Source organism: Ursus americanus, chromosome 12 (genome assembly GCF_024610735.1).
Source record: "Ursus americanus isolate L20-20 chromosome 12, mUrsAme1.1.p, whole genome shotgun sequence".
Taxonomy (NCBI): Eukaryota; Metazoa; Chordata; class Mammalia; order Carnivora; family Ursidae; genus Ursus; species Ursus americanus.
This window is the reverse complement of record NC_142138.1, coordinates 3089411-3114478: the sequence shown is the minus strand read 5'-3', so window position 1 is coordinate 3114478 and position 25068 is coordinate 3089411. Positions and strand designations below refer to the sequence as shown.

Sequence of the window (25068 nt, the reverse complement as noted above, 5' to 3'; positions counted from 1 at the left end):
GAGGATGGGAAGTGTGCTATGGAGACAAGTATGGGCGAGCCTCTGGGCAGAGAGAACAAGGAGAATCGTCACAGATGAGTTGTGTTAGGGCTAGAGCTGGGACCCAGTGCGATTTATTTTCCCAGGCACACTTCTCCATCGTAATTTGATGGTATGGGCCACACCTCAGTTTTAGCAAGCCTGAGTGATGCCTACTTTCACCATCTAGCTGGGCTGCTAGGGGCTAGGGGCCTTGGACTGGACCAGCCAGAGCTTCAGGTCAGAGAGACGTACAGGGCAGAGCCTTAGGAAATGGACGCCAGGCCCTTGCTCTGCTCTGTTTCCTCTCCTGGTCAGCCTAAAGAGCAAAGCAGGGGGCGGGCTAAGGCAACAGCTCTGGGGAAGCTTTAGGCCGGCTTGCCCCACCCTTACTAAACCCATTCCCAGCCCTCCCTGGGCCTTGATCCAGCCCGGCTGCCAGGGGCCCGATTGGTTGCCTGGGCCTGGTAGGGAGGCTGGGAGGAGCCCGGGAAGCCGGCAGACTCATTTTCACTAGAATTTGACCTAAAGCAGGATTGGAAGGGAAGAAAAGAATCTGAACAAAAGTGCAGGCAGGAAGGAGCTGTTAACGAGCCTTTCTTTCTCTTCAGGGACGGAGCGGAGCGCATAGCGGGGCGCAGCGGCCCGCTCTCCTCAGCGGCTCTCTGAGGTAGCTGTAGTCTCCGGCCGCTGCCTGCTCTCGCTCGCTCTCCTTTTTTCCCTCTCCTCTTTCTCGGCTCTCTCTATTATGGGGACTTGCTCCAGCTCTTTCTCTCTCTTCTGTCTCTCCTTTTGTTCTCTCTTTGTCTATTTATCACACTGTGAAGGTTGAAAGAGATGTTATTAATCTGGGAGAATGAAGGCAGGATTAGTGGTATGAATCGGATTTTGAGAGGTGTAATGATAGAAAGACTCGCTCGGCTGGCGGCCTGCGTGAGCTTGATAAATGGGGAGCACTCCAGACTGACTCGCGCCTTCCCCGCGCTGTGCGCCCTGCCCGCTGGGGCGTGCCGCTCTCTCAGATCTGCCAGCCGGCCCACCCCGCTCCTACCTGAACCGGAGCAAAAAGCCAAGGGTAAAGCAGACACAAATATCTCCCATCGCACTTGGAGACATCATTGCTTTTAGCACCCTTTTCAAGTAGAGGCCTGTCGAGTTCTCAAAGGACTGTGGGCAGAGGGAGTGGGGACCCAGACTTCTGCCTGCTTCTAGGACCTGCAAGAGTAGAGCTCCCCTCCTGCCTCTGAAATGGATGTCAGGGGTCTGGGAGAGTCAAGACAGTCCCCAGACCAGTCAAGTAAGAGAACCAGACCCCATGTAATATGTAATTAAGCAAAGTGCTGTAGGAAGAACCATAGTATGAACTGTGGAGGTCAGGGTGGGACATGGGGGAGGGAGGAAGAGAAATCAGGAGGGGCTTCCTGGAAGTGGTGTCCTTGCAGACAAGTAGGATTTGGAGAAGGTGGAGGAAGGCCAGTGTTTTGGGGGTGAAATAGCATAAGCAAAGATGTGAGATCAGAAATAAGCCTGACTTTTGTGGGAGGTTCACCTAAGATCCAGCGAATTTCAGATCAGGAAGAGACCTAAGAAATCAAGTAATTAAGACCCTCACTTACCAAGGAGGAAACAGGCCTGGGGACTGGAGTTGCCTGCATCATTTCCTGAAGTGATTTCCTATTTAAGCCCTGTTGCTTATTCTGAAGGTGCTCCTTCCATCATCCTGGGATGATACAGTGAGCCTTTCCCTCCTCTGCCCTCCGTAGCTTTCTTTGGTCGCATCCTTCCAGCCTTCATTTGTGCAACCAGAAGATCCTGGCTCAGTTTCATTGCTGCTCGCTCTCCAGCCCTTCCTGGGAGCCTTGGCTCAGGGTCCTCCTCATACTCTGCCCCCAGCCCCATGTGCAGTCTGTGTAGGAGTGCTTGTCCCAGCCAGCCAGGAGTGCTTGTCCCTTGTCCCAGGAGTGCTTGCGCTGAAGAGAGGCCCAGGAGGCAGCACACCTATTCTGGGCTCCAGATGCCTCTGGGCCCGAGCACTGTCCTCCTTCGTAACACTACTGCAGTTCTCACTGACCACTTTGTCACGGTGACTGGCACTTCGTGGCATCTGTATTCATTTCCCTGCGAAGGACTGTGAGCTCTTGAGGACAGGGTGTACGTGTGATTCAGTTGAGGTGCCAGGGTCTGGCGGGCCTTCAGTGAATGTGTGAGTCTTCAGTGAATAAATGAATGAGTTCAGCTGCCTATGCAGTTTCTCTTTCTCCTTCCAGCAGAAAATGATCTTGGTTCTCTGTTCGCTTTTCCCAGGCCTGACTACCCTTAGGAATAGGGAAGGGTAGGTGTGCAAAGCAACTTTTGACTTTGGTACAGCACCCTAAGATCACATCGCATGACAGTGGTAGACCCTTGGATGGCCTCCCATCACCTTAGGAAACAATAGTGAAACTCTTTATTGTGTCCTCTGAGGCCCTCCATGGCTGGGCATCTCCTGTCTTCCTCATCAGCCACATCTCATACTTGCCTCCTGTGCTCCAGAGATATCAAGAGTTTGATTCCTTCCAAGTGCTGTTACCGTTTGTCTAAAGGCCTTAGGCATCATGCCCTTGACCCCAGACACCTCCCCCTCCAGTCCATCAGTTCCTGCTTCCCTGTCCTCAGGGACGTGCTCCCCATCTAGGTCAAGTTCCTGTCTTCAGTCCTAACAGCCTGCCTTTCTTCTTGGAGTCCTTACTATAGGTATAACTAGTGGTTATTTATGTTGCTGTTTATTTAGCATCCGTTTTTTCCAACAGACTGTGAAGCTCTCTGAAGACAGTACTGTGTCTGTATTGCTAATGTGTACATGTGACCTGGCATATAATAGGCTGTCAGTAAATGTTTGTCACGAGCGAGTCAATGTGATTGCAAAGCCTGCACTCTTCCATCAGACCACATCCAGGCAGAGTGAAGGTGGCGGTGACAAGGGCGTACAGGGGGCCAGGATGGTGGGCGTGCCCAGAGAGGAGGCTCTTTGGGCGTTGGTTCTGGAGGCTCTAGGGTTTCAGCCTTCCATCTCTCCGCCTTTCTCTTTTCCCTCCAAACATCAAAGAAGAGAGGGCCTCTTCTGACCCTCAAAGCTTTCTTATTCTCTTTCTGGGTGATCTTACCTACTCCATTTCAAGTGCCACCCATACACATTCTTAGGACTTCCTTATCTCAGCTTGGACCTCTGAACCAAGCTCCAGGCCCACATGTCCACCTTCTCTAGGCACCCCGCCTTGGATGTCCTACTGAAGGACACATCAGTCTTGTAGCTGATCTCCCTCCAGGCCTATTTAGGGTTTCTGCCTCAGGGCTCCTGTTGCTTGATCTCAGCCCCCCCACCGCATGTCAGTTTCTGTGTTTCTCCTAGCTTGGAAGCTCCTGGAGGGCAGTGGCCTAGTCCACTTGTTCTGTGTGTCTCCAGCACCTAGCGCAGAGCTTGGCACATGGTAATGGCTCAATAAGTGTGTGTTATATGAGCAAATGGATGAAGATTGAGGGAGGTCTGGGATGAAAGTTTTGAACATCCTTGTCATTTTTCCCAGGGAGAAAGAAAACGAAGGTGTATGTGCTATGTGCAAGCAGGCACATGCTTTCGTGTGTGAGGGGTTGGTGGTGGTGGCGGTGTCACATGCTCAGTAAAAGATTATATTTTAATTTGGAAAGCACTTTAGAAACTTAAAGTGCTTTGCCTAAGTGCTGACTGCTATTAGTGTCTCCTTTTTATTAGGAAAAAGGACATGATTTTTCTCTTTTATCTTCAGGCCTGTCCAACTTCTGAGAGTCAAACTTAGCAAAATGCCTGCCCCTCACTGAGGACTAGTTACATGCCAGGTTCAAAGCTTTGGACTTGAAACACAGAATTCTGCTTTGCAGACTGGTTCTGACACCCCTGAGGGGATTAGCCCTCACAGCTCAGTATCGGGAAGGGGGGGAGGTGGGAGAGACAGGGTCATTTGACATAGTTCAAGCTGCAGTCTCAGGCCCCTCCCCTCTCCATATAGGTCTGGGTGGAAGGACGTAAGAACCTGGACCATTTTGGGGGATGGGGGAACAACCCCAGTGGTTATCAAAAACCCACTTGTCATACAATATGAAGGGCCAATCTTCAGAGAAAGAATTGGGGAGGAATGGCCCCAGGAAGAATTGGGTTTGTTCAGCTCAGGGATTTTAGGACCAAGAGGCAGCGACATCACAGCTGCTGGACCTGGTGATGTTAAGAGCTGCCACCACAGAGGGCTAGGTCAGAGAGAGGGAATGTGTGTAGCAGTAGCAAGAGAAATTCTGATCTAGGAGACCATGAGGCAGGAATTTGCCTTGTGCCTTGCAGGCACCTTTGAAAGCCTTGCTGGTTGGAAGGAAAGATAGCACCCCTCCTCATGGAGAAGATTTGGTGCTGCAATGACTGGAGGTCTAGAAGGCCCAGCTGAGCCTTGTCATTGGGCCTCTCTGTGTGGCCTCTACCCCAGGCTCTTTACTGAGCATCTGCAAGACCTCACACTGGTCTCATTCTGTTCTATCTCTGCCAGCCCTGGACGCTGAAGGCTCTGCCTGTGGCCGAAGCACTGGGAGGTGGGAGCTTTGGCCCATCATGCTAGCGCCCTGCAGTTCCCAACTCCTAATCGGGCCCTAATCTGGGGAAGCTAGGGCAGGGATGGGGTGAGGGGAGTACATTGAGCCTTCTGCCTTAACTGAATTTCCATACCTCCTGTTGTTAATTATAGAGATGTAATAATGCGATTAGTGCACGATTAAAAAAACTCCCTGATATGATTACCATGGATTTAATATCACATGATATATCATTATATCGTTATGCAGTGACAGATGTAATTGAAATACACTTATTGGAGCCGGGGGTGGTGTTTCATTCAATCCCCAGCACCCCGGGGAGGAAAGGGCTGGCTAAAAAGAAGCAATGGGAGAGGAAATTGTAATGAAAACAAAGAAAACTCACAAGGTAGCTCTCACCCTGGGCAGCTGGCTGAGACCTGCTGCCTTTGACTCTGTGACAGTGCGTGTGGAGCCCCAGAGAGGCCAGCCTCTTCCGTGGGGGCTCAGGCAGCGTGGCTCAGGAGCTCCTTATCTGGTTCTCGCCTCAGAAACCTCGGTGTCCCCAAGTCCCCTCTGACTCAGCAGTGAAGCAAAGGCTCTGGATTACTCCACCTGAAAATAGACTCGGGACCCTCATGGGATCAAGCTGAGTAGGCAGCTGTCTTCCCAGTGCTGCGAACCTGGCCCTGTGGTGCAGCCCCTGCCTTTGCTGTGGTGGTGGTCCAGCACACCCGGGGGCAGCCCTCCTGTTGTGGGCTGTGTGCAGAAGATTAAGTACACAGAGACAGTAATCATCCCGCTCAAGTTCTGTGGATGGACAGAGGCGGCGGCGGCTCTGGGGTCCCTGAAGTATGTAGGTAGCCAGGGAATACCACGAACATGCAGAACTACCCACCGGGGGCGGAGAGGATGGGTTTTGTCCACTGATATGAGTGTCCATCCTTCTTGCTGCTGTAGTTGTGCTGGCCACGCCCCTGCTGGGCCACAGGAATGAAGCGGGAGCTACCCATAAAGCTAAAGAGCTCAGAAAAAGAGAAGGGGGACAGAAACAGTCTCCCCTTCTCTTCTAACACAGGCGGCCGAGCCCCCAGTTTTAAGGTTAGCTGTGGGGGGATTGCTGGTCTGCTGAGCTAGAACAGCAGTGGGTCTTGAAGGAGACCGGATAGGGCCAACAGGAGCAGCAACTCTGAAAACCAGGCTTTCCTGCTTGGCAGAATTAGGCCCAAAGAGATGTCTTCGTTTCCCTCCCCTCAATGGAGACCATTTAGAGAAACAGCAGGATACAGCTCCTGCCCTTAAGAATCTCCCAGCATCGCCGTGGGTAACAGTTACGTAAACTAATCTGGTGTTACAGAGGCTGTTCAGAGTATGGATGGGTTTAAAGAAGGAACGAGTCAGGGAAGACTTGGTAAAGGAAGGTACTTGGAGTTAGTGGTGAAAGAAGAGTTAGAATGTGTTCGCTTGGACAAAAAGTGGGAGAAGGCCAAGGGTATTCGAGGCAGGCTGAAGGAACTGCGCAAGTCGAGTCTTAGAGGCATGAGAGAGCAGTCCCAGGACTCAGGGGCAGTAAGCAAGAAGAAGGAAGCACAGTGGAGGGTGCCTGGGTGGCTCAGTTGGTTAAGCGACTGCCTTTGGCTCAGGTCATGATCCTGGAGTCCCAGGATCGAGTCCTACATTGGGCTCCCTGTTCAGCAGGGAGTCTGCTTCTCCCTCTGACCCTTCCCCCCTTACACTCTCTCTCTCTTTCTCAAATAAATAAATAAAATCTTTAAAAAAAAAAATGAAGCACAGTGGACCCCACATTTCTGGTAGACCACAGAGATGATGACGGCTTTCACTGGGATGTGGGAAGCCAAGAGAAGGATAACTTGGGAGAGGAGATGTTGAAACATTTTTTTGGTTTTGGGGTTTTTTGTTTTGTTTTAATGTTTGAGAATGAGGTACCTGGCCAGGTGCGTATGTCAGGTAGGCAATAGACTATATGTGTTTGATACTCAAGTAGTGGCAAAGAGTATCGATTTGGAAGTTGGAGAGGTGGAAGACAGGAAGTTGAAAAAGTCACCCAGGGAGAGCGGTGGAGTGTAGACAAAGACAGGAAGTGAGAGCACCTGAGCCCGCGAGGAGGATGGTCTGCGTGCAGAAGGGACTACAGGGAGTCTGAGGAAAGTGGCAGGGCAGAGAGAGAAGAGAACTCAAAGAGAACCAAAGGAGAAGAATGTGGAAGCTGAAGCCGGCCACAGAAAGGCGGAGACAGCAAAGCTCTGAAACTGTCCCTACGTGTGGGCAGCGTGGTGAGGACTGTCGGCTTTAGCAGGAGCTGAGTGATTCTGGTCAGGCCAAAAGCCAGACTGCAGGGTTTAAGAAGCAATGGGGAAGGTAAGCAGAGGCGAGTGGAGACAACCTTGAGAAGTTTGGTTAACAGGAAAACAGTCACCAGATGGGGATATGGAGTGAATGGAGGGCTTTAAAAATAATAATGTAGGGGCGCCTGGGTGGCACAGCGGTTAAGCGTCTGCCTTCGGCTCAGGGCGTGATCCCAGCGTTGTGGGATCGAGCCCCACATCAGGCTCCTCTGCTATGAGCCTGTTTCTTCCTCTCCCACTCCCCCTGCTTGTGTTCCCTCTCTCGCTGGCTGTCTCTATCTCTGTCAAATAAATAAATAACATCTTTAAAAAAACATAAATAAAAATAATAATCTAATACTGACATCACTTTCAGAGGGCCAGGCGTTGTTTTAAACACTTTACACACAGTAATTCATTTAATCCTCACATCAACTCTATGGGGTAGGAACTGTTATTACCCCCATTTTACAAAGAGGAACCTGAGACACAAGAAGTTATGTAAAGTGGAGAGAGATTCAAACATTTGCTAAAATGCTAGTGGAAAGGAGCCAGCAGAGAGCGGAAGGTTAAGGATTTAGAAAGAAAGAGGATCCCAGATGGAGCAGGACTAAGCAGGCAGGGGAAGGGTGAGATGTCAAGCACGAGTACGCAATTGGCCTTAGACAAGAAGCGAGGTGTCCCTTCTGGTAGAACAGCGTCGCTGGAGGAGCAGGCAGGGAAAGGTACAGATGAATTTGTAGATGAGGGGCATGCAGTTGAAAGAGTTCTGTGCCACAGCTTTTATTAGCTTTGTGAAAGTCAGAGAAGAGTAGGATTGTTGCGTACCACTGAGAATTGCTCAGGTTGCGATCTTGTACCCACAGTGGCCGCTTTCTATGCATCAGAGTGACTTTCCGGCATCACTGAACGCAGGTGCAAGTGTGCAGAAATGGAGTCATCACTGGGTTTTTTCAGGGAAGGTGTACGAGGATAAGTGGACAGGGGGGTTGAAGACTGGGGAATGGGTGCTTGCAGTGATAGATCCCAGGGCTCTGGGCCTGGTAGAAAAAGGATCGAGCCCAGAAGGGGATGGACTGACTGGGAAAAGAGCAAGAGTAGAGGGTACAGAAGCTGAAAGGATAGGAGGCGGGGGTCAGAGTGAAATCTGTCATTGTAAGATTTCTGAGGGAGAGCAGTTCTGGGTGATAACAAGGCCCTGAGTGTGGCCGTAGGGATGGATGGCTGATTTAGATAGGTAGAGGAGAAGGTCTTTAAAGCACAGGAAGTTGAGAAACTGAAAGGCAGGGTTCATGGGTGGGCTGTCCTGTACATACTAGAGTTATCCAGTGTCATGATGACCTGGAGTGGAGTCCCAGAGAGAGGGGAGGAATGACAGTCTCAAAGCCACAGGAAGTTGAAGGTATTGGCAGAGTACATCCAGAAGTGAGCAGGTATTGGTTTTCTAGTTAGTATTGCTGCATAATTAGTCACCCCCAAATTTAGTGACTTAACACAACAGCAGCTCTCTTATTATATCTCATGGCTTCTGTGGGTCAGGAATTTAGGAAGGGCTCCATAAGGTGGTTCTGGCTTAGCCTCTCTCATTCATTTGGAGCTAGTCCTTGGAGCTGGCACAGGGATCCGCGGGGGACTGGCTGGGTTTCTCTCTCTCTCTTTGCCTAGTCTCATGGCTTCTGTATGTGCTCTCTGCACAGACTAGTTTGGGCTTCCTCAGAAGATGGCTACCCTGGAGCAGTCTGGCTAGTTACAGAGCCGCTCAGGCTCCAGGGCGAGTGTTCCAGTGAATGAGGAGGAAGCTGCCTCCTCTATTTCTGCAATCGCCTTGAAGTCCCATTACTTCTGCATTACCCTCTTAGTTGAAATAGTTGCAAAAGCGTATGCTGTTTCAAAGAGAGGGACATAGACTCCCTCTCTTGATAACAGGGGAGTCAAAGTCACGTTGTAAGAAGAGCAGGTGAGACGGAAGATGGTGTTGCAGCCATCCCTGGAAAACAGTCTGCCGTAACTGGTGCTAGGCTGAGCACAGGAAAGGGAGCGGGAGCAGCGTTCTCAAAGGCGGTGTATTTTGGTTGACGGCACCAAGACTGTCTGGAGGTCACAGCAGGTGTGGACGTTCCCAAGTGACCTCAAGTATCCCTGGGGAAAGAACTATAGACCCACGGTGTAGTATAGGAGACAGGCTCAGAGACTTTTGATAACTCCTCCCAAGTGACCGTGCTAATAACTGGCAGAACTGGGAACCAAATTCGTGTTCGTCTGGCTCCTGAGCCGGACCACACTGCCTTTCTCTGAGGCCTGGGCTGCTGGGTCTGCCATCCTCGTGTTTACCTGTGTCCTTGGTACTTGGTTCGCCAGCTGTAGAAGTGCTGGCCACTTAGATAAGGAATTAAGTAGTAGTTATGTCTGTCTGGCTTTCTCTCCCTCATCCGCCAGACTCTCACCCTTACAGCTTCGTCTGTTAGGTGTATGTGGGAATGGCAGGTGATTTGATTTGGTTCCTCCTCTTGGGAAATGACCCATCAGCCTTAGGTCCACCAGGTGACATGTCACCCAGAGGTCTGGTTACAGGCCTGCTCCTCCCCATCTCATGAGGAAGCTGGATAGGTCCGATGTACCGGTTCCAGCTTGGAAGCTCTGGGTTTTCTGGAAGTTACAGAGCACTCTGTGCTTCTGTGTATAGTCTGGGTTCTAACGCGCACCACTGACCTGCCCACTCAGTGGCCACCCCACCCTCCGAGCCCTGGCAGGTAGTGAATGGTGGGCAGAGACGTCCTAGCAGCCATCGGTGCCTCTTCCTTCCTCCTTGAAGGATCTGATGCTGCTGCCGATGAGGGCTACTTCATCTATTAAACCCAATACACTTGTCGCAGCTGCTAAGCCCCCGTAAGCCGCCGGGCGCCGTGTTTGTGATGGGACTGACAGTGCATGGAGGAGGCTGATTATACACGATTCCATTTCGCGGGCCCAGCAATGTAATTTCACAGGGCGATCAGCGTTTGCATGTAATAGCAGGCTGTGCTGAGGTGTCAGAATATTAAAGGCGCTAATGGCAAAGCTCCCTGTTACACAGGGGGCCACCCGCCGCGCCTACAGCAGGGCTGCGCGGCAGGCCCGTCGCAGATGGCTGGCCACTAAGCTAATGGGGCAGCAGCCAAGGCGGGCAGAGCCGCGAGAGAGAAGAGCCAGCCGGGAGCAGCTCGGCACCTGCTTCCCCGCGCATGGAAATTACAGCAGCCCAGGGGAAGGAAAGTGTGCGTGCCTGCCTGGCACAGGGCTGTGGTGGGGTGGTTTGGTAGACCCAGCATCTTTCACCCCAACTCCACCTGCCCCACTCTTCGGCCAGGAAGCCACAGCTGGGCAGGTGGGCCCTGGTGGCTGGGAGAGGTGCAGCTGGAGAAGTGGCACCCCAAGAATTTGGAACCAGTGTGGGATAGGGGCTTGGGCACAGGTTTTTGGCGAGAGCTCTTAAAACAGATTCCTGCCCCGCGCTGATTGAGGTCAGAAAACTGCTAGGTCCCTTACCCCCACACCCTGTAGGCTGGCAGGAGAGAGGGAGGGAGCAGGGAAAGGAAGCAGGCGGGAGAAAGGGGATGGGCAATAATTAGGTCCCTTGATTGATGCCAGTGCTGCCATTGGTACACAGAGCAGGGAGGTAGCCCCTCAAGATAGGCTCTTTCCGTCCTTGTGGGCTGCCCCAGCCACACCCAAGCCCTTGCCCGCACTCTCACGGAGCTTGCTCCTGCCATTCTCCTTTGTCCTTGCTGTGTCTCCTGCCTGGAATGTTGTCAGACCCCCGCCCAGCCCCCCACTACCGCTCCCTCCAGGAAGCTTTCCTAGCTGCCTCCAGCCCCACACAGGCTGTTTCTCTCCGTTGTCCCTGTGGGCAGCCACAGGGGACAGCCTCCCTGATCCGCATGTTCTGCTGCTTCCCTGGGTCCCAGCCTTGACTTCTCAGTCAGACTCTCTGAGGCACAACCCACATCAGCTTGTCCTGAGTGGGCTCCTGGGAAGGCTCTGCTCAGATTCATAGACGGATGTAATCTTCGGGAGGACGTCTGGAGGGAGTGGGGAATGGAAGGATGCGCCAAGTAACCTGAGGGAGAGTTTGGTGCCTGTGTAGGTGTGCACACTTGCTGGTGTATGTATCTGGTAGGGAGGGACTTTAGAAGTGAGTGCTGGGGGTGGTGGGCATGTGGGTACAGGCATAGAGGGGTAGCAGGTGTGAGGATCCAGACCACAGATTGCTGTAGGACCCTGTGTTCTCTGGGTGGCTTTCTGCATCTGCTGGCTGTGACCGAGGGGTCCCTCAGATGGCAGGAGTTGGAGAGAGCTTGTGGGACTGTGCCCTGGGACTGTGCCTGTGGGGGTTCCTTGAGGCTGGTGGTCACTTCTGAAGGTTCAGCTCTGCAGGGGTGTGTGACAGTACCTGGGGGAGACCTGCCAGGGTTCTCAGCAGGGGCAGCAAGGGGAGAGCCCAGGCTGAAGGAGAGCAGTTTTAATTAACCGTTTTTAATATCATTTTGGACTTTGGCTGGTATGTGAAGGCCCCGCTGGAAGCAGCATTTGTAAAAATTAAATCCCTCTTATTAGGAGCTTGGCAGACCCATGTGCACGTGCTGCCCCCTTCCCCCCGCCCGTGCCCCCTGAGGAAGTGCTGGATGAGGCCATGTCACGGCAGCAATTGGTTATCATGCCTTATCTGGGAATATGAAACTGTGCGCATGACACCCGCGGCCACGCTGGAGACGCCAATTCATCTCGCCCTCGCTCTGACAAGCTAGGCTGCCCTTCCTGAAAGGCATCCGTCAGGCGGGACCGGGCTACTGCCTTGCCTGCTACCTCTGCTTTCCTGCCCGGGTTCCAGCTTGCCCTGGTCCAGCCAGGCCCAGCCCGGCCCTCCTGGGCTCTGCCACCCTCTACCCCCCTTCCATATGTCCCAGCCTAGGGAAGATCTTGGGGAGTCATAATTATAATAATAATCTAATCACAGTGACGCGTCAGGGCAAGCGTCTAATGTTATCTGAAGTGGTCTTCCCGCTTAGCTGCGATAAGACTCAGGATGACGTGCAGATAACGTTGAGCTGCCCTGTCCCCAAGCCTCGAGCAGAGCAGAGGGGCCTCAGCAGCCCGCTGCCCGCCCGCCGCTTTAAGCCGGGAAGCGGCAGCACCTGCTAATGCAAGTGTTTAATATTTGATGGGCTGGGATAAAGCAGGATCACCTTCGAATTGAATTGAGTGTCAGCCGAGAATCTATTACTGAAATTCGGGTGTGATTTGACAGCAAAGTAGACGATGTTATTCTTCACTAGTTACTGCAATCTTCTCCCCGACATCACTTAAATATTTTTTTCTTTGCTTGAGTAAACACACATTATCCTTCTTTTTTCCCCCTTCCTTCCTTTTTTCCTTTTTAGAGGGGAAAAAAAACCCATCCAGCTCGCCTTCTCCAGGCTGATAGGGTAGATTGTTATTTCTTTATTTGTCCTATTAAATGGAATTTCTGATCGTTTAATCCGGCCTTTGTAAGTGATTTTAAAGTACTTGAAAGCCGGCCCGCCACTGCTCTCTGGCCCACTGCGCTCCAGCCATGGCCCTGACCACGCTCAGCGGCTCATCCAGCTGTGCACCACCCACTGGCTCCTTTCCCTCGCTGCCTGCGTTCCCCCAGCTCTGCCCTGGCTGCAAGCCAGCGTTCTCTCCCCTGCCCTTGAGCCTCACACTCAGCCCCCGATTTGTGGGTCCACCTGCGGCCTGGGAAAGTGTGGGAGGGTTGGCTGGGACGTTGAGTTGTGGCTGGTACCCTCTGTGGTCAAGGAAAGCAGCTTGGGACGGCGCTAAGGTTGAAGCACCTGCAGAGCCAGGGCTTGGTTCCTGCAGCTGGGAAGGAGGGGTACCAGCCCCTTGGCCTCAGCACGGACTCCGCGTCCAGCCTTCTGTCTTTGGTTTCTGACCTGGGGTTAGGCCCTGCCTGCTGCGAGGGAGTCTCTAGTGGGATGAGGGCCTCCAGGCCGGGGCATGGGTCGGGGCACTGCAGTGCCTGTCTGAACGTGGCTGCAGTCACCTTAGTTCCACTTGTGGCCTCCCCACCTAGCTTCTGGGAACTCCCCCAAGCTACATTCCTATTGACCATATCCCATATGCTTCCTGCCACTGGGAGCAGGGCAGCCTGGGCTTCCAGGACTTCAAAGGTGAGGGGATGGGTAATGTCTGAAGGGCCAGCCAGCTACACAAGCCCCCGGTAGAAGCCCAGGACTTTGCTAGCAGGCTGAGCAGGAATTCAATTCCCACTGGGCCACTTAATAGCATTCTAACCCTTGTAAGTCTCTTCTTTCTGGGCCTCAGTTTCCTCATCTGTGACGTCAAGTCGGTTGTGCCTGTAAGGGACCGTGAAAGAAAAGTTCCATCCCTGGTCCTGCCATATACCGCCTCCCACCATTGAGGTTGGTAGCGGTCAGGTGGCGTGAGTAGGGGATGGAGGGGGGCAATGAAGTGCTAGGGGCTTGAGCAGATCGATGCCCCCAGCACTTCCTTCCCCAACCCCAGGAAAACAATTAAGTACAGATCGATGGGTGGCCGCTTTGAATATGCATAAGTGAGCACTTGACCTTCAACAGAGATCTGTTCCCCCTACCACACACACATTCTCTTTCTCTCTCTCTCTCTCTCTCTCTCTCACACACACACACACACATACTCTCTCTCTCTCTCTCTCTCTCTTCATGTGTTCCCCTCACAGCTGCTTGAGTCGACCAGGTGACCTTACCCCTTCTCAGTTGAGCCCACGTATGGTACTCAGCCTTCGACAACCTGGCCTGCTTCTCGGTCTAAAGCAAGTAGACCAAGGGCAGGTGGTTAGCCCCCTCTTGCTTCAGTTTTCCTGTCTATAGAGTGAAGTTTGGATATGTTGGTCTCCAAGTCCTTCCCAACACCAGGCCTTATGACCACCAATGCTGTGGGGCGGGGCCCAGCACAGTGCTGGGTACACTGGAGGGGGGACTCTAACAGGGCTGCCTGGTGAAGGGGGTGCCCTGATGACAGGATGGTCCTGAGAAGGAGGGTCTTAGTAAATGGGAGCTCTCTAGAGGAGCCTGGCAAGAGGGCACCCGTTGGGGGCTGGAGGTCTCTGATGGGGAGCTGCCTAGAACAAAAGGAGCTCTGAAAAAAGAAGGGATTTTCTGATGGGGGCCCTGGTGGAAAGGGGACCCAGTGAGGGGACTCTCATGAAGGGACATAACGAGAGTAAGCCCTTAGTGGGAAGATTTGGCTGGAGGGTGGAGGTGGTGAGTATTGGGGGTCAGGGCCTCTGTTAACCATTCTTGCCTCCTGTCTTCCAGGCTTACAGCTTCGCCATGGGCTGCTGGCCCAAGAATGGACTTCTAGACATGAACAAGGGCCTCAGCCTGCAACACATAGGCCGGCCCCACAGCGGCATTGGTCAGTCCCTCCACATATACCCCTTGGCAGCTCAGTCAGCCCCTGCCTGCATGCCCCAGTCCCCTGGCACACAGAGGGGTTCTGTGGCTCATTCTCTGCTCTAACGGGGTGCTTTCCATAGCTGGGGGGAGTGGGGAAGAAGGGTGGCCTAGGGGAGAGTGGAACCAGACCATTGGAAAAGACCTCTCAAAACACTGTTTAGGAGGAGACTGGGGTCTGGGCTTTGGGTGGGTCACAGGTGGCCTTGGATTCAGGCCAAGATATCCACAACCCTGTCTGCATCTCTGCTGGGCGATTTCCTCAGAGGGGTGGGCACATGTCAGCTTACCCACCCCCGTGGAGCTAGAGGAGGCTGTTTAATATTGTTTCAAGTCTGTGGCGACTAAACTGGGCGATCAATGGGAGTTAAGGAGATGAATTATTTAAACCTCACCAGCTTTTAATTAGTCGGGGTCCTTCTGACCGATGGCTCCGTCCACAGGGTATTGACTCCCCCGCAGGAGCAGCAGCCTCCATTGAGCGGTGCCTGGGTTGGGAGGGGCCACTTGGGGTATCAGGTGGGGCTGCACCCTCAGAGGGATCCCTGCTTGGTGGGGGGGGGCTGGAGTGGCTGTGACTCTAGGCATTGGAGGCTCTGCTGACTTCAGATATATCAGTATTGGGGGGTGTGTGAGTGAGTGTAATAATATATCTGGGTTGATTTTCTTGAGGTCGTTTGTCTGTATATGGAAGCAACCATCAACCCGTGTGTGTATCCACAGAAAGTGTGTCTGTTCATTGCTGTGTATCTGATTTTCTGTGTGTGAGCACACATCATGCAAATACTTGACAAGCATAGACTGTTCCAAGTGGGGAGGAGCGGGGTAGGGTGGTATTCCTGGGAGGTGGTATGACATTATCATAACCTGTGTACCTTTGGGGAGCTGTGGCCGCAGAGGGACCAGCAAGATACACCAAAAGGACCCAGTTACCTGTCACAGACCAGCCCTTCATCCTTTCCACAGAGCTCACTGGTGCCTGGTGGGTTTTGGGCATGTTTAGTAGATATTCTTGTCCTCAAGGAGGTCACGTCCTAGGACAAGATAGAGGCTGAACTGGGTACCCAGGGTACTAAGAGCTGTTAATAGGAACACCTAGGCTGCCCCAGGGGAGGATTCCCATGTCCTCAGGTGCCAAAGTGACTTCTGCTGCTTTATGTACATCTCACTGACTTCAGGGATGCCCTGTATCATTCTTGTTGGGATACCCCAAAGTTGTTCTGGGGTCCAGGGTGGGGGGGGAAGAGGAAGCAGTCAACAGGTCTAAGGAATTGGAGGTACCCCACAGCAACTCCTATTCCCTTCCATAGGAGCTATTCTGTACAGCCTAGAGGAGACCACAAACCTAGCAAGGTGAGATGCTTGGGAGCTCAGCAGGGAGTTTCCTAGAGAAGAAGACACTTGAGTCAGGAAATCCTTGAAGGATGAATAGGAGTTTGCTAGGTAGAAAAATGGAGAAAGGGTTTTCTACTTAAGGGCAGCTGTGTGTACAAAAGCACAAGGGCACGTTGAGGACAACTTAGACGCCTACACGTAGTTGGCTGTGACTGGAGTGGGAGGGACACTTGGGTCAGGGAACAGCTGGAAAAGAAATGGGGAAATAAGTGGGTCTTGAATGCCTGGTTAAAGGGTTGGCTCTTCGATGAGGTTCTGAGGAGACAGGAGGTTCATGAGCGAGAGGACAGCACTATCAGAGCCCCTCCTAAGCACTGACGGGGCAGTGCACACTGCACACGCCAGTTCTTAGTGGACACTTAGTGAACACTGGGGTGGGCGGCTGAGTGAAAGAGTGAGCAGATGAATCCGTGCCAGAGAGACGGGAAAGAGAAGGGCCAGAGAATGAGGATCAGTGAGAAGACTTGCACTGGCCCAGGCGGGCAGGGGTTGCCAGTAGTTGAGTCTGGCTGCTGGAGGGACCAGCGGGGCTGGGTCGGCCTTGAGCTGGGTGCCCTGTGTCTGTGGATGTGTCCCAGGGTGTGTTTGTGAGAGGAAGAGGTTACTTCTTCCCTCTCTGTTAGGACTCCTGAGGTGTTCCTTCCCTCTCCAGGGGAGAAGGCTTTTCCATCCAGCTGGGACACAGGGGACAGTCCAAGGTTACAAGTGACAATGGAGCAAGGGCTTTGGAGCCAGAGGAAGTTCTGGCTGTACCGCCCAGAGCCCTGTGACCTCAGACAAGGGACGGTGCCAGTGCCTCTCAGGGCTGGTGGGGAGGTTCAAGTGAAGCTGCCTGTGTAAAGGGCTTGGGCAGTGCCTGGCCCAGCACACAGTGGGTGCTCAGGCAGGCCCCTCCTCTGTGGCCCTGCCAACACCATGGCCTCCCCAGGGCACTGGGGGTTCCTGGCACTGGGTCTTTGTATCTTTGAATGCAGAGGGCTGCCCAGCCAGCTCCCAGCTGGCTCTGAGGTGTGGGTGAGGGTGTTTGGTGGGGAGGGAGATGCAGGGCATTAATTGGGCTGGGAGAGGCGGGGAGGGGAGGCGTTGGTTTTGAGCAGTGAGGTTAATGGCCCTCGCGCCAAAGAGACAGCTTTAATGAGCTTCAGCTGGCGGTGCCCCGAGTTACTGTGCGTGCTAAAAGGGTCGCGCTGTAAGAGTTTGATGTGGACTGTTTCCCAGCCCTGGGGTCAAGGGTCATCTCCTGTCACTGGCCACTCAGGCTGGTCCTCAGTGACATAGTGCTAATTAACTGCGTGAGGAGCTGCCAGCCTGAAGTGGGGAGTGGTATGTATATTGGTGGGGGGGAAGGCATTGGTGATGCTGGGCAAGGGTTCCACAGATCCCACAGCTTAGCCATCTCTGGGATCCGCTTGGCTCTCCCATGATGCCATGGTGGGGGGTAGGCAGTGGGTCTGTGTGCAAATCACTGATGATCCTAGGCCCTAGGGAGATCTCCTGAGCCTCCTTCTAAGGTATGGGTGGCAGGGGGAGTTTGTGGGGCCTACCTGGTGGGGATTCCTGCTGAGAACTGGGTGTGGTGGCACTGAGAGAGCAAGGGGCAGGCATGCTGGAGGGTTGGGCTGCCAGCCTAGGGCTGGGAGGTAGGCTGTAGAAGGGGAGAGGGCCCACTGGGATGGATGTGCATGGTTGAACTATTTGCAGGGGAGCCGTGGGGGCATCCTGGCAGAGCAGTGACCTGCTCAGAATTGGGCTTCAATTCAAGCCGTCTCAGAGTTTGTGCAGGGAGGACTAGCAAGGAGAAACTGCGGAAGGGGCAGTTCCATAAGATGCACGGAGGTGATGGTTAATTCAGAGCCAGCAGTAGCCGTGCGAATGGAGGCAGAGGACCAGTCAGTGAATGCTTACCTTGCACCTGCTGTGTGTCAGGAACTGTGATAGGTGTACTGGTGAAGATGACAGAGAGCCCTGCCCCCACGGAGCTCAGGTGCGGTCGTCAGACAGGTACAGTTGGCCCTGGCAGCTGAGGGAGAGGTAGGTTCAGGAATGGAGGTGGTGGAGCTCTTTTTCCAGGCAGAAAGGGGGGTGTCGTGGGCTGTCAGCATGGCCTCTTAGTCAGGAGAGGGACACTTCGTGAACAGGGTGGTGTGGAGTGGGGTGGGGGAGAAGAGGGACCGCGCATATGCACAACTGCTGATGTCGGGGGTCAGCGGACTCCGTCTGCATCCTTCCTGTGGACCAAAGGCTTTGAGGCAGGGTGACCTCCACGGGGGACTTGAGACTGCTGTGTTGTGCTGCTTTTGTTTCTGCAAAGGGTCAGCAAGTATTTGGGGGTACTTTTTATTAACTAATGTAATTTTCACACCAGTTTTATGGAAGGCAGGCATTATCATTCCCATTTTATAGACTAGGAAGCTGAGACTCAGTTAAGTGCCTCGCCTGAGGTCGCACAGCCCCTTGAATTGAAGAGCCAGGACTCAAACCCAGGTTCATCTGAGGGCAGAGTCTGTGTTCTTACCGCTGTGCTGAACTAGGAAGCACCTTTTTGGTGTCGGGCTTTGTGCTACCAACAGAGACGTGAGGAAGAACAGAAGCTCACTTCCCTCTTTTCCCTCAGTCAGTGTGAAACCTGTATACAGGCCTTGACAAAGCCTTGTCAAGGAAGAAAGGAAGGGAGGCATTGCCACCCTTTCACGCCTGCTACAGTCACCCTCAGAGCCAGAGCATGGCAACTCTTGGCTTCTGACCTCCTTCTGGCTCTGAGAGTTCTTACTCTGATTTGTTTGCTCTCCACCTCATTGGGAAAATCCTGCCCGTTTTCCAGGGGCCACCTCTTCTGGGAATCTTGCCTGGACTTCCCAGTGTGCATGTACAAACTACATCCTTGGACCCCACTTACAGTTTGTTGGGGGTGATTTTCAGGCCCTCCATACTTGATCTCTCTAACAGCAGGACCCAGAAATCTGCACAGGAAATGTCAGTAAAAACTCACCTGTTGTTGGGACATGGAGGCCGCACAGAGTGCTGATTTCAGCTGGCTAGGAGAATAACTGGAGCCTTCCCTGATGCCCAGCTGGGTGGTCCTGCCCTGGTTCTTTAACCCCTCTGCTCAGGGCCTGAGGAGGGTCCCTCTGAGGCTCGTGGTAAGAAGGGATGGCCAGACACCACCAAGTGGACTCTCAGGATCTTGTTGCCCAGCATGGTTTGGCAAAAACAGCTGGGCTGGCAGGAGGCAAGGTGGGGGCCTGGCCCCAGGGGGGCAGTACTGGCCTGTAGTCTCCCCTGAAGGACTAGGGTGTCTATCAAGAGTCCAGTCAGAGCGCATTAGCTCTGTGACACGGATCTCATTAGCTCCCGTGAGAGGTGTCACTGCAGGAGAATCGTCGGCTCAGGGAGATGCTTGTACCAAAAGGAAGAAAGGACAGTGACAGCCTTTTCTCTGCCGCCTCTGCCGCCACGCTCCCTGGGCCGCCCGCCCTCCTCCTCGTGGGGGGGGTGGGGGTGCTGGCTAATGAGCTCGTCTACAGTACAGCTTTGCCTTCCCCTCCTTGAAGTTCCCCAGGTCCCTCTGAAGACCTCAGGCCCAGGATTAGCACACACCAAACGCCAGCCCCCCTCTTGCCCAGCAGGGAGTTCCTTCTGATCACCCTGCTCTGCTACCATCAGCAAGGGAAAGGAGGTGGGGCCGAGACAGAGCCACCGTGGCTGGCAGGAAGGGGGCATTCACCCTTGGAAGGCTCAGGCCCCTCTGCCTCCCTTGACAGAGTGACCATGTCCACTTCTCTGCGGTGGGTTCTTTCTTTCCAGAGTTGCAATCTTATCCTCCCCTCCCCTTTTACCATTGACATCAGTCTGGGCAGTGCCCCCATCCCTATGGGGAACCCTTCTCCCAGGGCACAGAAGAATGTAGGGATGGTGGCCGAGGGTTCAGCAGGTAGCATTTAGATCTGATCGGATCTAAGGCTTTCTGGCTGAGCTAAGGGGCTTCAGAATCAGCTAGAAACCAGTCTGGGTTTTGGAAGACCTGAGGGTGGTGAAGTATTGATATAAGGCCCCTGCAGACCCAGTAGCCCTCTCCCTGGCTGTCCCAGAGAGGCAGAAAGGTGCTGCTCGGGCCACCCCTGCCCCCTCCACTTCGGCCATCTTCAGGGCAGGTTCAGGGGGAGTCAGCACAGCTGCCTTACAGGGAGAGGGCAGAGACGCTGGAGTATGTGCTTCCTCGGCACTACCCCCACGCCCCACTCCTGTCTAGTTCTTTCTGGTGTGGCTCAGAGAAAGTGAGCCGCTGGGGGACGGGTGGCCATGAGAAGGTATTACTCTCCAGGCATCGACAGGGGCCCCACTGGCCTGCCTGGAGGCAGTATTCACCTGGAGGGGTACTCACTCCTTCCTTCCTCAGCTGGCACCCTTGGAGCCCCGGAGACATCCGAGGAATTGGTCCTTGCCAGACCCCCGGCTCTAGACTTCAGTAGCAACCACAGGTGGCAAAATGGATAGACAGGTAGACAAGTGGACTGCCGGAGGGATGGGGGAAGGTTCTGGTATGTGTATGTTTGTGTTCTGTGCGTGTGTGATGCACTGGGAAGTACAATCTTTGTTTCCCTACCTTCCTAGCCCCGGGCCCGGCCTGGCCTCCCCTTGTCTCTCTCTGTATCTCCTGTCAAACCGTCGCAGACGTAAATGACAAAGAAATCAGAAAGACAGATCAATGCCGGCCAAATTAGCACTTGCAGATAGACTGTGCGGGGATGTCAGCGCCCTGACCCCTGGTGATCTTGCAGCCTCCACTGCTGATATTATGCAAATTGCATCCATCTGGCAGGACCTGCGTGCTGGCTGCTCCTACTCAGAGGAGTAATGGGCTGGGGGTGGGCGGGAGTGTTGGAGCAAGAGTCGGTGGAGTGAGTGTGTGCGTGTGTGTGCATGTGTGAGCATGTGCTTGAGTGTGTGTGAGGACGTGTGGTGCCCACCGAGCACTGGGCGGTGAGGGAGTGATTGACAGGGCAGATAAGGGGCTGCATTGGATTCCTTTGGGCTGGGGGATTAGGAGCAGCCACAGATGGGAGATAACTGGACTTCATTTCAGTTTATTTTCCTCCTTATCCCCGCTCCCCACCTTCACTCCCCGAAAAACACAATCTCTGTAGTTTGCGTTTTCATCAATATTTGCAAGTCATTACCACTGGTTTAAGGTGAGAGACAATGTCAGGGCCCAGACCAGGCCAGCCCCTCCCCTGACTGCATCCAGGTCTGGCACCCTGAAAATGAGTGCCGTGCATAGCCAGACAGCCTTCACTCTGGCGGTGCTCACAGCATCCCTCCTGCCAGGCCCACAGTACTCCTGGGAGGGGCCACACCTCATGGACCAGCCCCAGACCTCCTCCGCTGACCTAATGCCCCCTGACAGTCCTTAAGCTGGGCTCTGCCCCTGCCACCTGAAGCTGCTGTGTGACATCCTTGCCCCCAAGCTTAGGCTCCAGCATAGGTGCTTCTGCCCCTGGTATTATCCCCTTCCCCACAGCTCCTCGTGTCCTTGACACTGGTGACCAGGGCCCAGACCCCACCTGGGCAAAGTGGGGCTGTGGCCTATGGAGGGGGCAACTTGATCTGAATCGCCCTCCAACACCGGTATCCTTCTACATTTGCGGAGTGCCAGGTGTAGTACAGAGGAGTTCCCATCTGTCATCTCATCAAGTTTCCAAACCCTGTGAGATAGGGGCTGTCAGCACTACTGTATATGAGCAGACTGGAGCTCAGGAAGGTTACCGTTCACCCAAGGCTGCAGAGCAAGGATGTGGGAGCGCCAGAATTTAAACATCTCTCTCTCTAAGGTCAGAGCTTGAAACCACCAAGTTCTGCTGCTTCAGTGTGGCTGCGGCCGCCCCAGACACTCGACACATCAGCATGCCTGGGCCCGTGGAAGGGAGCCACCCTTGCACAGTGGGCAGACGCGTTCCTTCCGCTCCCAGCCTCTGAACACAGACCCTGACCCAGACCAGACCCCCTGCCAGGCTGAACCAGACCAAAAGGGACAGGATTCAAACACATGCCGCCCTCAGGAGCAGTGTGTCTGAGACAGTCGGGCTGTAGCAAGAAGGACGCACAGAGGACAGAACGCACCCCGCGGCTGAGCCAGCCCCAGGATATGTCACCACATGTGGCATCCAGGCCCCTGCAGCTCAAGGAGAGGGGCTGAGCAGCTCAGTCCAGGCAGCTGTGGTGGCGGAGGGTATAGCTGACCCAGGGGCCCCTCCAAAACTGGGTCCCCACTGTACCCTCCCACCAGGCAAGGTTGGGAGCTGAGAGTGCTGGGGACATGTCCGGGGACACGTGTGCAAGGGGAGCTTGTCCTAATGAGGAGAACATGGCTGCTAGTTAGGCGAGGGGCGGGCGGGGAGCCGCAGAGCTGATTGAAGGCAGGGGCAGGGGTCAGACAATTAGGCCCAGATCCGGCCGTTTGATGTGAGTTCTGAGGCCTCAAAGCCTCCCTTCAGCCCGCTCCCTCCACTCCCTCCTCTCCCTCCTCTTTCCTTTCTTCTTCTGCCCAAAGGCAGGAAGGATGGAAACGCTTACTCTCACTGTTACTATTATTAAACTCTGCGGCAGGCCAGCCAGACCCCAGGACTCCTGCCCACAGGGGGCACCCCAGGCCCCCAGGAGGCTTCTTGGGCCCCAGGGGGCATCTGGCCAGAGGCCAAGACCAACCTGAGGGCAGGGATGAGCTGAGCGCCCGGAACAGGGTAACCTTGCTCCCTTTCTTGCTTCTGAGGCAGGAATGAATAGGGCTGCCCAGTGGAGATTTGGGCCCAGGGCTGCTTTGACCATCACCTCCTGCAGCCACCTAGTTCTTTTCTGTTCTGTCTGGGGTTTGAGGGTGAGGGTGTGGTTCATTCACACACATACCCCATCACACATAGTTGTCTGCAGCAATCACACCAGAACCCTGCCCTGCAAGGTAGAGCTACACAGAGCCACACAGCCCTACAGTACTGTCACACTCACACACCAAAGTAGAGTGCCTCCCCCGCCACGTCGTAGTCACACAGCATCACAGGGTCCCTTACTTTAGTCACACCCAAGGTCTTGCACAAAAGACCTGTCTCCTGCAGCGGGGCCCTGGGAGCTAAGCCCCTCCCCAGAGTGTCTGGGAACAATAGTCAGATCTTGTGTCCAGGGTGGATGGGTGCTGAGCCCTTCCAGCCCCCCATCCTAGGAAATAAGCCTAGAGAGCAGGTACTGACCAGAGAGTGGGAGGAAGCCAGATTGGGGGGGCAGCGGGGAGAGGGAGGGTGGGAGCAGAGATAAATGTTAGCTCATTTCTTCCGTAATTAGTTACTCCCTCATCCCCGCGTTGTAATTGTGAACAAGCTGTAATGTTTAATTAGTCTGTAAATGAAACCCCAATTTCATAATGGCCTGGCTGACAGGGCTAAGTGAGCAGGGGAGGAGGCAGCGGGGAGGTAATAGGGAGGGTCCGTGGGGGGGGGCATGGGGGGCTACAGGGGGGATGGCTTGCAGGATTACCTCCTCTTCCCTTCAGCCCGAGCCTGGGCTCTGTCTGTGGAGGCTCTGTGACTAGGTCTAGTACTTGCACCCCCCCCTCTAAGGTCCTCTCCACCAGCCCTCCTTACCAGAGAAAAGAGGGGAAGGGAAGACTGCTGGCACCCTTCTGCCCTGCTCTCTGCCTGCCCTCCAAATCTCTGGTTGGGATACCACAATCGCAGTCCGACCTACGTGCTTCTGGTTGGAGAAGCTGGCTCTGCGGGCCCAGGCCTTGTGACTCCAGCAAGGATGTTGCTGCCTCCCTAGGTCCCACCTTCTTCCTCTTCAAATCATCCTCCTGGGAGGTCTTTGCTCAGCACCTGGACCTCAGAATCTGGTCCTCCACCTAAAGGAGCCAGTGATTGGCACGGGACAGGCCCCTCCCCCTCCAGTCCCACTGCTAGGCGATATCCTGCATCCGTGCCAGGCCTCGCACCCCAGGCAAGACCTTGCTCTCGGTGGGTATCACCGCAGACTGTGATAAACTGGAGCTGCCGCAGGGGGGAGCCCCCGGCCCCACCGCTGTCTCATCGGTCTCCCTGTCTCCCCCACAGCATCCTCACCGCCTGCACACGCCCCCGCCCCGCCTGCTGCAGCCATAAATCTCAATTTACGAGGGCGGCTCTGGTGGGGGAGGAAGGCAGCACCGCTAATGACGGCTCCTCAGCCGGATTTTTCATGTTGCACAGTCATAAATTTTTAAGAACAGCATGGGCAGCACGTTAGCGAGTTATCGAGGCTGCCTCCGTGCTGGCTGCCTAGCTCCAAGAGAGCAGGGAAGCAGGCAGGGCAGAGGCAGCGTTTGGGGCAGGGGTGGGGCCCCGCAGCCAGACTAGTCTGAAAGCAGGGGTACCGCTGGGCCACGCAGGCAGGCCAGAGTGAGCCTTCGCACAGGGCCGGTAGTACTGCCCGAGCGGCTGGGAGCCAAGGACAGGCACGTGGGTGGGAAGTGGCGTGTGGGCACACAGACCCTGGTGTTGGGAGGTGCTGATGGATGCCTCTGCTCCAGGACTTGACACCGTGATGTACAGGGAGCCTGAAGACATATGGATTTTCAAAGTGGCCACTTTGACTAGAATTACCAACCCTGACCATGTGCACAATGAAGCCTCTGCCCTGGCTGAGCTACATTTGGTTCATAAACGAGGTGGGACCATTTTGGGATCATTCTTGAGAACTAGGGTCCCTGGAGCCACCAAGGGAGATCCCTGGGGAAATGCCCACAGAGGGGCAGACCTATGGATGTGCTGGAGCCAGGAGCCTAGAAACAGGATGACCTTGTTCTAGTTAAGGCTCATCACTGCCAGGTTGTGTGGTCCTGGGTAAGTCACTCGCCACTCTGGGCCTCTGTCTCTTCCTCTCTAAAATGGGGTTGATGGTGACTCCCTACCTCCCAGGCTTACTATGAGGAGAAAGAAGGTAATGCATTGGAAAATACTGTAAACCTGCCTCCCACCAAGTACCAGTTAGCTCATTTGTCTATTTTAGATCTCTGTAAAAGTTTTGAAGAGAGTGTCTGAGGAAAAGATCTTTGTGGAGGACTGCGGGGCATTCATTCACTTTTGTTCATTCATTCAGATGTTTGCTGAGGTCTTCTGGGTGCCCAGTCCAGTGCTGGATTTCAGAGGTGAGGGAGGCTCCTTCCTGGGAGGTGGTGTGAGCACTTGTGGCTGAGGCAGCTCAGTGTTCCCAGCCCTGTGCGTGGTCCCCACGTAGAGTCAAAAGGC

At 54.2% G+C, this 25068-nt stretch overlaps 1 protein-coding gene across 16 annotated transcripts in view; it reads left to right on the top strand.

Moving 5' to 3' along the window:
• The window catches only part of ERI3 (ERI1 exoribonuclease family member 3), a 126414-nt gene that overhangs the window by 86970 nt on the left and 14376 nt on the right, over positions 1-25068 (top strand). For 12 of the 16 annotated variants that reach the window (XM_087865819.1, XM_087865823.1, XM_087865822.1 and 9 more), the window contains one exon: positions 14270-14369. The exons of 2 other annotated variants lie outside the window; for them this stretch is intronic. In XM_087865819.1, the coding sequence (XP_087721945.1) occupies positions 14270-14369 (100 nt within the window). 2 more of the 16 variants (XM_087865816.1, XM_087865818.1) reach the window with 2 other exon arrangements.